The sequence below is a fragment of the Dromiciops gliroides genome, chromosome 3, assembly GCF_019393635.1.
Source record: "Dromiciops gliroides isolate mDroGli1 chromosome 3, mDroGli1.pri, whole genome shotgun sequence".
NCBI classification, from domain to species: Eukaryota; Metazoa; Chordata; class Mammalia; order Microbiotheria; family Microbiotheriidae; genus Dromiciops; species Dromiciops gliroides.
The window spans coordinates 221,498,845-221,511,572 of record NC_057863.1 but is presented as its reverse complement, the minus strand read 5'-3'; the positions used below and the strand labels follow the sequence as shown (position 1 = coordinate 221,511,572).

Here is a 12,728-nt window from a genome sequence, read left to right as displayed (position 1 = left end):
TAAAGAGCCGATAGCGCTGGCCTAGTGCGCTTGCGCGGCTGACCTGCAGCGGGCCCTGTGGCGGGTCTGGAGGAACGGTCAGTAGGAGAACCTGGAGTAGACCTCCGGCCCATCGGCACCGCATACTCGACGCGGCGTCTACACCCCAAACAGTAAAACTCCCTTTCAACCACCAGAAAATCCCTTTCCCGCTATATTACCCTAGGCTTTCTTCTGGAGTCTTTCGCCCCCTCTGGTGATAACCGGCCCTGGCCCCGAGCTTTCTTTCCTCCGGCCTCCCGGAGAGAGAAAGCGGACTAGGTTCTGATCTCACCCCCTTCCAGCATCTCTGTTTCTCGTCGTCAGTCTTTTAGGGGGCCCTACCCGGAAGCGTGGACTCCAGGGGGTTCAGACCCGCGCCCGTGGGGCTAGGGGACGCTTCTCCCTGCGAGGCTTAGCGGGGGTCGCGCCCCTCAGTCCTTGCAAGTGTGGGAAGCACGGGTCTCTTTGGGGCTCGGGAAATGGGGTGGGGGCGGGGGAACCCCCCACAATTTGTGCAGTTCTCTAGAAAATAGAAACCCTTTTCACCAACGCGGGGTTCTGCCGAGGTCTTTGGCGTCGCTGCCTGGAACACTTTTTTGTTTTTGTAATTTATTTATTTATTTGTTTGTTTGTTTTTGTTGTTGTTATTCTGGAAACAATGAGGGATCTGGGTGGAGTTTTGAAATCACTGATTCCGGAGCTCCAGGATTTCTCCCCCAACTCCTTTTAACCTGGGACTCCATCTCCTGTTTCAGTTCAAGATGCCTTTTGAAACGCAGGCATTGTCTCAGGATGAACTCCGCAAGAGGCTGTACCAGACGTTTAAGAATCGAGGGATTTTGGACACCCTCAAGGTACCTTTGGGGCGTTTGTTCGCTTTCTGATAAACCCACACAAGACATGGTACGGTAGTGTCCCAGAATGGGGGAATTTAATGGTAGTCACTGTTACCACGATAGACGGGACTTTGTTTTTATATTATGTAGCCGTTTTGAATTATGTGGTTTCATTTTGAAGCCTTACTTGCAGAATTGTATACATTGAAGAACAAGTTTCAGGTAGAAATAAGTAACCGCATTAAGTACAAAAACGTGTTGATAGTGTAACGTTTTGTGGAGCTGATACTCATTCTTAGAAGTTTAAAAATGTCATATTCTGAATGTTCATTTTTATTAACTTTTGGAAGTATTGATGAATATCCCTTTTGGTAGATCGCGAAGGGATAATCTCAAAGTTTTGGATGGAGTGATAAATAAAATGCTTCATTTTGGCACCTTCTGGGGATGTGAGTCTGTTTATTGCTCAGAAGTGGAAAATAAGGAGAAAATTTCTCTTTCCAAAGACCCTCCTATAGCAATTCGTAGAAAGAAAACGAAAAATAAATAAATAAAAAGTTAAACTGATACAACCAGCGAAGTTCTGGTAAATGTTTTAAAAACCACTTCTCTGGTGAAATGGATAAAGCACCAGCCCTGGATTCAGGAGGCCCTGAGTTTAAATCTGGACCTTAGTACTGGCTGTGTGATCCTGGGCAAGTCACTTAACCCTCATTGCCCCAGCAAAAAAAAAAAAAAAAAAAAGAATGTACTCACAATTCACTATTTTGTATTATTAACCACTTCTCTGTCACTTTATGTCTAGACAGTCATGCAAAACCATATTTCAATCCCTCATTTGTAGTTTGTCTATTTCTGAGGTGTAAATGCTTCCACTGAATATTTAACAATTGGCTTTATAAATAGGAGGAGCCAGCACACTCCTGCTGGTTAAGGTGGTATTTGAAGCTGCCCTTTTTGAAAGTAATTAAAACAGGCTCCCAGAAGAAAATAGGTATAGACTGATAAGATGTACCCAGTTCTTTCATCTTCGCAGCCAGCTCACTGTCATTTCTTTAATGAGATGGCCAACATAATTACTTTGTAAGGCCTTTTGGCAGCCTCTTGTATTTTCTTCTGGGTGAAAACCTGTGTGTAATGTAGAAAGATATTTGATTCTCATTGTAAGAGAAAAAGAACCTTTCTGGGTTGAAGGAAAGAAACTTATTCAATGTAATATTCCAGATACTTTTATTAAACAAAAATAATATTTTAGAAAGATTTTTTATGTATTCTTTTTTTTTTTTTTTGGAGGTAGACTCAACTTCGAAACCAGCTCATTCATGAGTTGATGCATCCTGTTTTGAGTGGAGAAGTGCAGCCACAGTCCATTCCTGTTGAAGGAAGCTCACTATTAGTTGGGGCTTCTAATAGTCTTGTGGCTGATCACCTTCGAAGGTGTGGCTATGAATATTCGCTCTCTGTTTTCTTTCCTGAGAGTGGCTTAGAAAAAGAAAAGGTAATCATCCTTTCTCTGCCTTTTGATTCACTTTTATATAGAATATCTCTGTGCTTTACTTTCCTCTCATCAGTAAAACAGTAGTACTTTAGTACTTCAAATCAACCTTAAATCCTGGGTTGAAGGAAGGAAATTTATTCAATTTAATATACCAAATACTTGGATCAAACAAAAATCATACTCTAGAAAGATTTTTCACATGTTCCTAGGAACTCCTGTTATTCCTAGACAGTGTATCTTAGGCAACCTGGACCTGCTTTGAATAGTCTAAATGTATACTTTTGACCCTTTGGTACACTCAGCTAAGAGCATTCAGGGGACACCAAGAGTCAGGGTTGGGACAAGTTGTGGTTCACCTGGAAGCAGTGTGCCAGCTTTATCCCTACATCCTTCAATAAGCATGATAATTTTTGCTTATTTGTTTCAGTCGTGTCCAACTCTTTGTGACCCCATTGGGGTTTTCCTTGGCAAAAATACTGGAGTGATTTGCCATTTCCTTCTCCAGCTTATTTTACAAATAAGGAAACGGAGGCAAAGAGGGTTAAGTAATTTTCCCAGGGTCATACAGATCCTAAGTGTCTGAGGCCAGGGATTTGAACTCAGGTCTTCTTGTCTCCAACTATCTGCCCTAATCATAAAAATTTTTTTTAGTTACTATTGGTATGAGTCATCTAATGATTTTGAAGGCGAAAGGTTGCCATCCATATACCTAATAATACTTGACAGCATCATCTTGTGCAGTATTATAAGAAAACAAATTGTAAACCATGAAATGCTATAGATGTTTGAGTTATACTAATTTATTTACAATTTTAAGTGTTTTTTTGTAGAGCTACTGATATTATATAAGAAATGCTACATATTAATTTATTTTTCCTTTTTAAAAAAGTACATTCATATTACTCTCAATTTTTATAACTAGCAACTAGACAGCACAGTGGATAAGAGTGCCCAGCCTGGAGACACTCAGATACTTATTGGCTGTGTGACTTTAGGCAGGTAATATGTATTTTCTGTTTGTCTCAGTTTTCCATCTGTAAAATGGGGAACTAAGAACTCCTACCTCCTAGGGTTGTTGTGATAATCAAATGAGTTAATTTTTATAAAAAATGCTTAGCACAGTGCCTGGAACATAGTGAGCATTATGTAAATGTTAGCTTTTATCAATATCAATGTGCTCTGATCCTATGCTTCCATTCAGTTAATAAATTCTTTGAATTTTGTGCTATAGAAGCTATGTAAGTATGATAAATTTGTGCATTCAACATTTGTTGTATATAAAAATCAGATTTATTAGTGTAGTTATACCTGTTCTATTAATTTGAATGTTGCTATATTTTCCTGATTTTTAAAAAATTATACCTAAAATGACAGAATTTTATACCATTAATTTTTAATTTTCTTTTAAAAAGGTTTTTTCTATGCAAGATCTGCTCCAGCTGATTAAAATCAACCCTAAATCCAGTTTCTACAAATCATTGGTAGGATTATTTTAGATTCTGGAAATCTGCTTTGGTTTACTAACCATAGTTGAATGAAACTAATTCTTTTTTTCTTTTTTCTTTTTTTTAGACTTCAAAAATTCAAAAAGAGAACCAAAAAGGTACAAGATTCATATATTATGCTAGAAGTATATAAATTACTGTGTTATTGTCCTTTTAAGGGGAAAAATAATGTTCTAATTTGTATTATTCACTTTGAATTAAATAATTGGGTACTTTTTTCAATACAATTCCAAGATATTTTAACAGTTTTTAATGCCATACTCTTTTCCTGAAAAAAGTAGTTACTCATAAATTTTTTTCCTTTATCTATTTGGTAATATAAATATGAAAAGGATCTGTGACTTCCTCAATGTGGGAACTCCCTTTACCATCTTTTCATGAATTAGTATATAAGTAATAGGAATTTTCCTAAGACTTAGAGGTTAAGTAATTAGTCCCATGTCATACAAGTTATTGTAAAGATGAAATTTGAACCTTTGTCAAGTCTAGCATACCATACTGCCTTTATGTTTAGTAACACAAATAGAAGAATGGAAGACAGCATAATTCATAACAAATTAAGTAAAAGTATTATAACTGACTGGTATTTGGCAGCTGGGTGTCATAGTGGAAGTAGAGATCAGGAAGACCTTAGTTGGTAGAGTCCTACCTCTCTTGTTGGTATCATCCAATGCTATTCTGGGTGAGTTGCCTAACCTCTGCCTCATTTTCCTTATCTTTAAAATGGAGATAAGTGTTTATAAACTTTGAAGGACTATATAAATATTAGCTATTATTGACAAATTTCAGCAAAATTCAGATTTTAATAAATTCACTTAACAGACATATGAATTTCTGACATTTTAGTTACTTTCTGATCCTGTCAATAAATATTTGTTTAAAAGAGTTGAATCAATTTAAATTTATTTTAACCATCCATTGGATACTATAGCTTTTTATAGCATAGAATTAATTATTCTTGATGTTGGATTTTGTAGCACTTACATTGGTTGAGAAGTTGCCCAATAAACTGTCTTGTCTTTATAGTACCTCTAAATAATCTAGAACAGTGGTTCCCAACCTTTTCAAATATGAGTATACCTTTGTAATTGGAAAAAAAGTTCAGACTCTCAATTCATCTAAAAGTTAATGAACCCATAGCCCTGCTAAGTCCCAGTTAATACAGATAATGAATCCTTTTGAAGTGGTCACATCATTCAAATTTATACTATTTGAAGTTATAGCATTAGCTTTTAATAATTACATGTAAACTATGGTAAATTGGTTTCAGATCAATGGAAATAGGCAATAAAATTTTTAAATAACTTTTTATCTGTTTTATTATAATATAACAGGATATAGAATACTTCTGATTTGTTTGTTACAAAATAATACAGTAATTATAGAAAGCACAATTTTTATAAATTAAAATTACCTAAAATTTACTTGAAGATAAGCCTACAATGATAGATAAGACAAAAAATGTTATTATTTAAAATTTTATCAGAGTGAACTGTCTTTAATCTTCAAATGTATTTTGGTAAGTTCAGAGAGCTTTATCTATATTTCTACAAGTTTGCATGCTCATATTCTTATACAGTGTGAAGTTGGATTACCTGGAGAATTATCTAAAATCAGTAATGTTTTAAACTTATATTGTCTTTATTATGTTTTTCAGTGACTGGGCTAAAGTAATTTAAAGACTAGTTGTGGTAGTAGTGACAGCCATAGAGATTCTGAGACATTCTGAAGTACATTTAAAGTATAAATAATCCCTAAATTTTAACTTTTCAAAGACCAGCCTGCTTCTTTGGTGCTTTGAAAATCTAATATGACCCTGTTTCCGAAGTAATCTTAGATTTGGAAAGGATATTAAAAAGTAGTCCAGTCCCAATGTTTTGTAAGATAAAGATATTAAAAACCTCTAGAGAAGTTTCGTCAACTTCTGGGGAAGTTTGTCTTATCTTCCTTTCAGTGCTTATTCTGATATGTCCTACAAGGCAGCTAGGTATCGCAGTGGATAAAGCACTGGCCCTGGATTCAGGAGGACCTGAATTCAAATCTGACCTCAGACACTTGACACTTACTGGCTGTGTGACCCTGGGCAAGTCACTTAACCCTCATTGGCCCGCGCAAAAAAAAAAAAAGCTAATATGTCCTGTGTAAGGGGTTAGGGACTAGACATGATTTTGTTGGTATAAGGAAAAGGCTCTCACTACCAATGTGAATAGGCACCTTCTTTGCAACTTACAGCCATAGAAAGTTGCCCCCTCCCCCCCCCAAAAAAAAGTTGCCAAGAGCTCTGAGAAATTGGGACTTACCAGAGTTGTGCAGCTAGTATGTATTATAGCTGATTCTTGAACTAAGGTCTTACTTGATTTCTAAGCCAACTCTTTCCTCACTGTGTCACTCTGCCTTTCAAATAATTTTCATTCGTTTTCCCTTTCTTTCTTTCTTTTTTTTTTTTTTTTGTGGGGCAACGGGGGTTAAGTGACTTGCCCAGGGTCACACAGCTAGTAAGTGTCAAGTGTCTGAGGCCCGGATTTGAACTCAGGTACTCCTGAATCCAGGGCTGGTGCTTTATCCACTGCACCACCTAGCCGCCCCTCATTTTCCCTTTCTGATCAGATTTCTCATTATTTAAGGAAATTCCTTTAAATTTAGGATTTTTCCTTTTTGTTTTTACATTATTTTCATTTAAAAAATGAAACAAAGATTTAAAAAGAAAGAGGGAGGGAAAGGAACAAAACCAACCAACATAACAGCTGTGTCAAACAGTATAAATGACAGTAATAAACAGTAAGCCCCATACCTACTGGAATTCACCACTTCTTCAAAAATTTTGATTTGTTGTTGTTTATTTAAATGAATGAAGTGTAAATAATTGAACCTTAACTGCTTTTTTTTTGTTGTGTGGAGAAACTTTTTCTCTGTATATGTGAAATGAAAATTTTGATTTTTAACTTTGATTCATAAATTTCATAAATTGATTTGTTATATTTTTAAAGGTTTTCTCATGCAGATTTTGATGGAATTGACAGAATATCATCTATCCAGGGAAAGTTGTAATATAGAGACTCAAACAAGTTCAGCATTATTACCTGCTCGTGAATCTCTTGGTAACCATTGCCTTCCTTTAATTTTTGCTGTGTATGAGGTTTTTTTTTTTCTTTTAACATGTAGAAATGAACTAATATGCTATTCTATTTTATATCTTGTTAACCTTTTCACTTGAGTAACTCAGTTCTGTGAGTTGTGAGAGAACTTCATTTATTTCTTTGGAATCTTATTACTAGAAAGAACCTAGGCAGGCAGTGTAGTTCAGTGGAAAGACCACTGAATTTGGAATTGGAGAATTTGGATTTGAATTCTGGCTCTTCTACTTATTTTTTCTGTAATGTGGGGAAAATCACTTAATCTCCCTGGGCCTCAATTTACTCATCTTCATACTGTAGGTACTGGTTCCTTCAGGTTCTAAAACAATGATCTGGTCATATTCAGTCTAAATGATTATACTTGTACATCCCTTTTCTAACAGTACCTAGGGTTAGTAATTCTTCCTTGGGCTGGTATTTTGTCATTCTTTCTAGTAGGTAATTCTTTCCAATGCATAATCTCAATCACAGCTATTAATTAATTTTCTAAGTTTTTCCCTGGTATAGAAGAAAAATACCCTCCTTAAGGATAATCTCTGATGTACTTGGATGATGTGTCTTACTTTTTAGTGAGTCTTACTTTTTCAGTTTTCCATTCATTGTTCAAATATGGACTTTTCCCAATTCTTCCTTATCATGTCAGGATTAAAAGTATTTATAGTATACTCAAATAAGGGGCTTGCTACATATAGAATAATAATTTGGTGCATGAAATTTAAGTGTAAAATTGTAAAGCTAAAATGGACCTTAGAAATCATGCATTTTAACCTCCTTATTTAAACAGTTGAAAGGGGACCCCTGAGAAATTAACTCTTATTGCCAAAGTTTATAAATCTTGCTAATTTGGGATCTGGAACTCCTAAAAATCATACTTGTAGTAATTAATGTTAACTTTTTTTACTTGTTTGTTTGTTTTTAGTGAGGCAATTGGGGTTAAGTGACTTGCCCAGGGTCACACAGCTAGTAAGTGTTAAGTGTCTGAGGCCGGATTTGAACTCAGGTACTCCTGACTCCAGGGCCGGTGCTCTATCCACTGCACCACCTAGCTGCCCCTTAATGTTAACTTTTTAATGACAGTGTTGCTTTACAGTCCCCTTTTTAGCTTGTTTATTTTCCCACAGCTCTGCATTAATGGAGTCATTCCCTATTTTGCACTATCACTCAATAGAGTTTGAAGGGACCTTGAGGTCAGCCAAATCAGCCTATTCATAGAGCATGAATTCCATCTACAATGTCTTTGACAGGTGGTTGTCCTGTCTCCACTTTAGCTCTGGTGACAGGGAACTCAGTGCATCCCGAGGCTGTTAATTCTGTTTTGGGGAAGCTTTAATAATTTTCTTTATGTTGAACTGTAGGTTGTCCCTCTTAAATGCTACCTGTTCACTGGTCTGTTTTGCTCCCTGGGGTCAAGTATAAGTCTAATTTTTGTCTTTTTGAGAGTTTTTCATGTATTTGAAGACAGTGACCCATCTGGTCAGTCAACCAATTAGCACTTTTTAAAAACAATTAGCACTTATTAAGTGAATGCTATATACTAGGCTCTCAGCTGAATGCTGGAGATACAAAGAAAAGCCCAAAACAGTCCCTGCCCCCAAAGAGTTCACAGTCTAAATGGGGAGATGACATACAACTTTATCTAAACAAGATACATTGGAAGTCATTTCAGAGGGAAGGTGCTTTGGTCAAGGAGGTCTGGGAAAGGCTTGTTGACAAAGATGGAACTTCATTTGAGACTTGAAGGAAGCCAGAGAGTCGAGGAGGCAGAAGCGAGGGAAGCAGCCAGTGAAAATGCATAAAATTGGGAGGTGGAATATCATGTGTGAAGAATAGCAAGGAGACCAGCATCACTGTATGGCAGAGTATGTGGAGGGAATGAGATTTAAGAAGATCAGAAATGTGGTAGTAAGGAGCTATGTTATGAAAAGTTTTATAAGCCAGAAGATGCCTTATTGATTCTGTAAGTATAAGGGAGTTTATTGAATTAGGGTAGTGACATGGTTATATCTTTGTTTCAGGAAGTTCAGTTTGACAACTAAGCAATTAGTGGGAAGAGACTCAAGTCAGAGAAACTAACTAGCAGCCTATTGCAATAGTCCAGGCTTGAGGTGATGAGCACCTGCACTAGGATGTTGGCAGTGTCAGAGGAAAGAAGGGGGCATATATAAGAGAAAATGGACAGAACTTGGCAACAGATTGGAAATGAAGGATGGGAATGAGGAGTCAAGGATGACACTAAAGTTTTAAGCCTATGTGATTCCTGCTATTATGGTTGAATATGAAAATAGCATTTGCCTTGATAGAGTAAACCCAACCTCCAAGGTTTCCATTGCATATGTTAATACTGTAAAGGATTCCAGAAATAGATAGAGATCATGGAGGGATCCTAAGCAAATGTTGGACTTTTCCAAGACATAGTGGTATCTGTATATTAAATAAAATAAATAACAAGGAAAGGTATACTCTATCCCAGTATGTTCTATTACCAAGGGAAATGTAAATAAAAATAGAAGAGGAATCCCTTATAGACGGCAAAATAGGCTAGATGCTCCTGTTTGAAGATGACTTCTTGTTTGCATCATGCCCTTGAACAATACAGATGTTTCTCTGAGATCTACACTCACACAAAAGAGATTAACCTCACAATTTGCATAGGAGAAGTTAAATAGAATCTTTGTCTACTTTGTAGACTATGACATGCAGTTGGGTGGGTAGTCCATCAAGTTACCTTGGATCATGTAGTACAGGTAGATAATGTGTTGGGCCTGGACTAGGAGCAAGATGGTAGGCTGGATTGCATTGGTAAATGTTATGATGCTTTCAACAGTCCCCAAATACTCCATGACTAAAAAAAAAAAACAGTTCTAAAATTTTAGGATTCTGTGTTTCATTTAAATTCACAATTTGTTATTTTTTTTATCATGGTTTTCAGGTAGTCCAATAATTTTCAAATTATCTCTCCTGGATCTATTTTCCAGGTCAACTGTTTTTTCCAAGAAGATATTTCAAATTGCCCTCTACTTTTTTATTCATTTGGATTTGCTTTATTGTGTCTTGGTTTCTCATAAAATCACTAGCTTCCATTTGTTCAATCCTAATTCTTAGGCAGTTATTTTCTTCAGAGAGCTTTTCCATTTGGTTTTTCAAGCTGTTGAATTTTTTTTCATGACTTTCCTGCATCACTCTCATTTTTTCCTCTACCTCTCTTTATCTTCAAAGTCCTTTTTGAGTGCTTCTGTGGCTTGAGAGCAATTCATATTTTTCTTGGAAGCTTTGGATATAGGAGCCCTGACATTGCTATCCTCTTCTGAGGGTGTACCTCAATTTTCCTTGTCACCAAAGAAACTTTCTGTGGTCCGCCCCTTTTTCTGCCTGCTCATCTTGTCAGCCTATTTTTTTTTTTTTTTTTTTTGCGGGGCAATGGGGGTTAAGTGACTTGCCCAGGGTCACACAGCTAGTAAGTGTCAAGTGTCTGAGGCCAGATTTGAACTCAGGTACACCTGAATCCAGGGCCAGTGCTTTATCCGCTGCGCCACCTAGCCGCCCCTTGTCAGCCTGTTTTTTGACTTTTGACTCCCTTTTCTTCTTCTTTTTTTTGACTCCTTAAAGTGGGCACTGCCTGCAGGACTCACTATCCCAAGCTTCAGGGGGTCCCAGGTGGTAATATTTAAGGAGAGGCACGTTCTCAGCTCACCTGGCCTGTGTTCTAGTCTGTAAGTAACCACAGGCTGCTTGCTCTTTAATCCAGAAACAAATCTGATTCACTTTGGTTGCAAGCGTGGGCATGCCTGCCTCACCTGGGACCACCATCCAAGACTGTGTGCTGAGCCCAGGAAAACCATCAGAGTTCTACCTCAGTGCCAGCAGAAACCCCTATAATATCCCCCGCCCTCGGCCAACCATTTGACCCTCTCACCAGACTGTGAGCTGAGTTAGCCACAGCTGCAGCCAATTCAGAGACTCTGGAAGTCTCTTTCTCTGGCGTGGCCTGGGGCTGGATCTGTGTCAGAGGGGGACTGCAGGGTTGGGCTCCACTTCTACCCCGGTACAGCAGACCCTTCCCGCCGACCTTCTAAGCCATCTTTGGTTGGAAAATGGTCTCAGCCTGTCCTTTTGTGGGTTCTGCTCCAGTAATTGTCTTATGGCATTATATCCAGCTTTTTGGAGTGATTGTGCCAGGAGCTCTGAGAGCTTACTGCCTTTCCTCTGCCATCTTGGTTCCGCCCCTTTCACAATTTGTTTTTTTAATAGTATGTACCAAATGTAATATGGTTTTGTTTTGGGAGGGATGGCTGCTGAGGAGGGGTTTCTGTAGACTCCTCTATGCCATTCTTGATTGAACTGAACTCTATGCTACTGCAGAATAATCCAGTATATATCCTAACGTTTTTCCGTAGCTGAAAAACTTCAACTCATTGATGAGCAATTTGCAGATATTTATCCCCAGCGCCTTAAATTGGAATCTTTAGAAACAAAGCTCAATGAATATAAGAAAGAAATAGAACAACAGCTTCAATCAGAAATGTCTCAGAAGGTCAGTTTTGTAAATCTTGCTGCTAAAATAAAAAGAAGAAATATATTGGAGTATCTTGAAATGGCTCAATCCAAAGTATAACAATTTAAACTAACATTTATTATGTTTTGCACAGAATAGTCTCTTTTCATTTGCTTATATAATTCTTTTTTCTGTTGCTCCCCCCCAACTGTTTTTTGAGGGGCTTTTGGTAGTATTGTGAAAAAAAATCTGGAAATGAATGTTTCTGAAAAAATATAAAACAACCAGTTTATATTTTTTGCTTCAGTTGAAGCATTTTAAAGATATCGAAATAGCAAGAATGAGAATGGAAGAAAAAAGAAGATTCCAAAAAGAAGTGACTGAATTGCGGCAAGAATTTGAAAAAACACACCAAGCAAAATCTGAAGCTCTGATTTCTCGAGAAAAGAATGCTATTGAAAGACTTCAAAAGCATCAGGAGGTACTACTCTAATTTTTAAACAGGTAGATAATGGATAGAGACACTTAAATAATCAAGATGAACTCTGAGTCATTAAAGACCTTTCGAATTTTCAAATCCCTAACTAAAATTCTACTTGGATTTCAGTTAAAAGGTTTTTACTACTCTTCTGTGTTACTGAAATAAGTGGTTCAACAAGAAATACTTATTCAAAAATGATTTTAAAATTACTGTAAAGTTTAGTGCTATTGAACATGGGTTATGTAACATGAGCTGATAAGTTTCCATGCTTTCACCATTGGTGATATGTCCAATTTTGGTCCAAAATGGCTTCTAGAAGTATAATAAAAATCCATTCTCATCCACGTTTTGCCCAGATGGGCTTTCTGCCTTTGCCGTCATCTGTAACTACAGTTATTGGTGTAATCTAGAAATGTATTGATGAGTTTTGGCATTGGGAATGGAATAATCATGTTTCTTTTATAGAATTGAGTTTAAATGAGCTTGCATTTCCTCTTCTTGTTTTTATATTATTAATAACATGTCTTAAAATTAGACTAGTTTTCATATATTAAAATAAGCTTAGTGCACATGCGAGTGTACAGAGTACAGTGATTTGAAGTTACTATCTTTTAGACCAAAACCTTTTCTTAAAGTATATTTTATGATCAGTAAATTAACCAACTGATTGGTCAGAAATTCCATCTGTTTTCTTATTTAATTTCACATTGGGTTTGAAGAATGTCATTTTGGGGATAATATAGGGTGTCCCAAAAGTCTTA

The 12,728-nt window shown here is 36.9% G+C and overlaps 1 protein-coding gene across 5 annotated transcripts in view; it reads left to right on the top strand.

The window, feature by feature from the left end:
- The first annotated feature begins 22 nt into the window (after positions 1 to 22).
- The window catches only part of OFD1 (OFD1 centriole and centriolar satellite protein), a 61,516-nt gene continuing 48,810 nt past the window's right edge, over positions 23 to 12,728 (top strand). Inside the window, exons 1-8 of one of the 5 annotated variants that reach the window (XM_043995859.1) lie at positions 23 to 77; positions 777 to 875; positions 2,155 to 2,355; positions 3,768 to 3,836; positions 3,928 to 3,958; positions 6,848 to 6,958; positions 11,389 to 11,525; positions 11,794 to 11,967. In XM_043995859.1, the coding sequence (XP_043851794.1) occupies positions 783 to 875; positions 2,155 to 2,355; positions 3,768 to 3,836; positions 3,928 to 3,958; positions 6,848 to 6,958; positions 11,389 to 11,525; positions 11,794 to 11,967 (816 nt within the window). In that variant the 5' untranslated portion in view covers positions 23 to 77; positions 777 to 782. Of the gene's footprint in view, positions 153 to 776; positions 876 to 2,150; positions 2,356 to 3,767; positions 3,837 to 3,927; positions 3,959 to 6,847; positions 6,959 to 11,388; positions 11,526 to 11,793; positions 11,968 to 12,728 lie in introns of all 5 variants that reach the window. The other 4 variants (XR_006355679.1, XM_043995858.1, XM_043995860.1 and 1 more) reach the window with 4 other exon arrangements.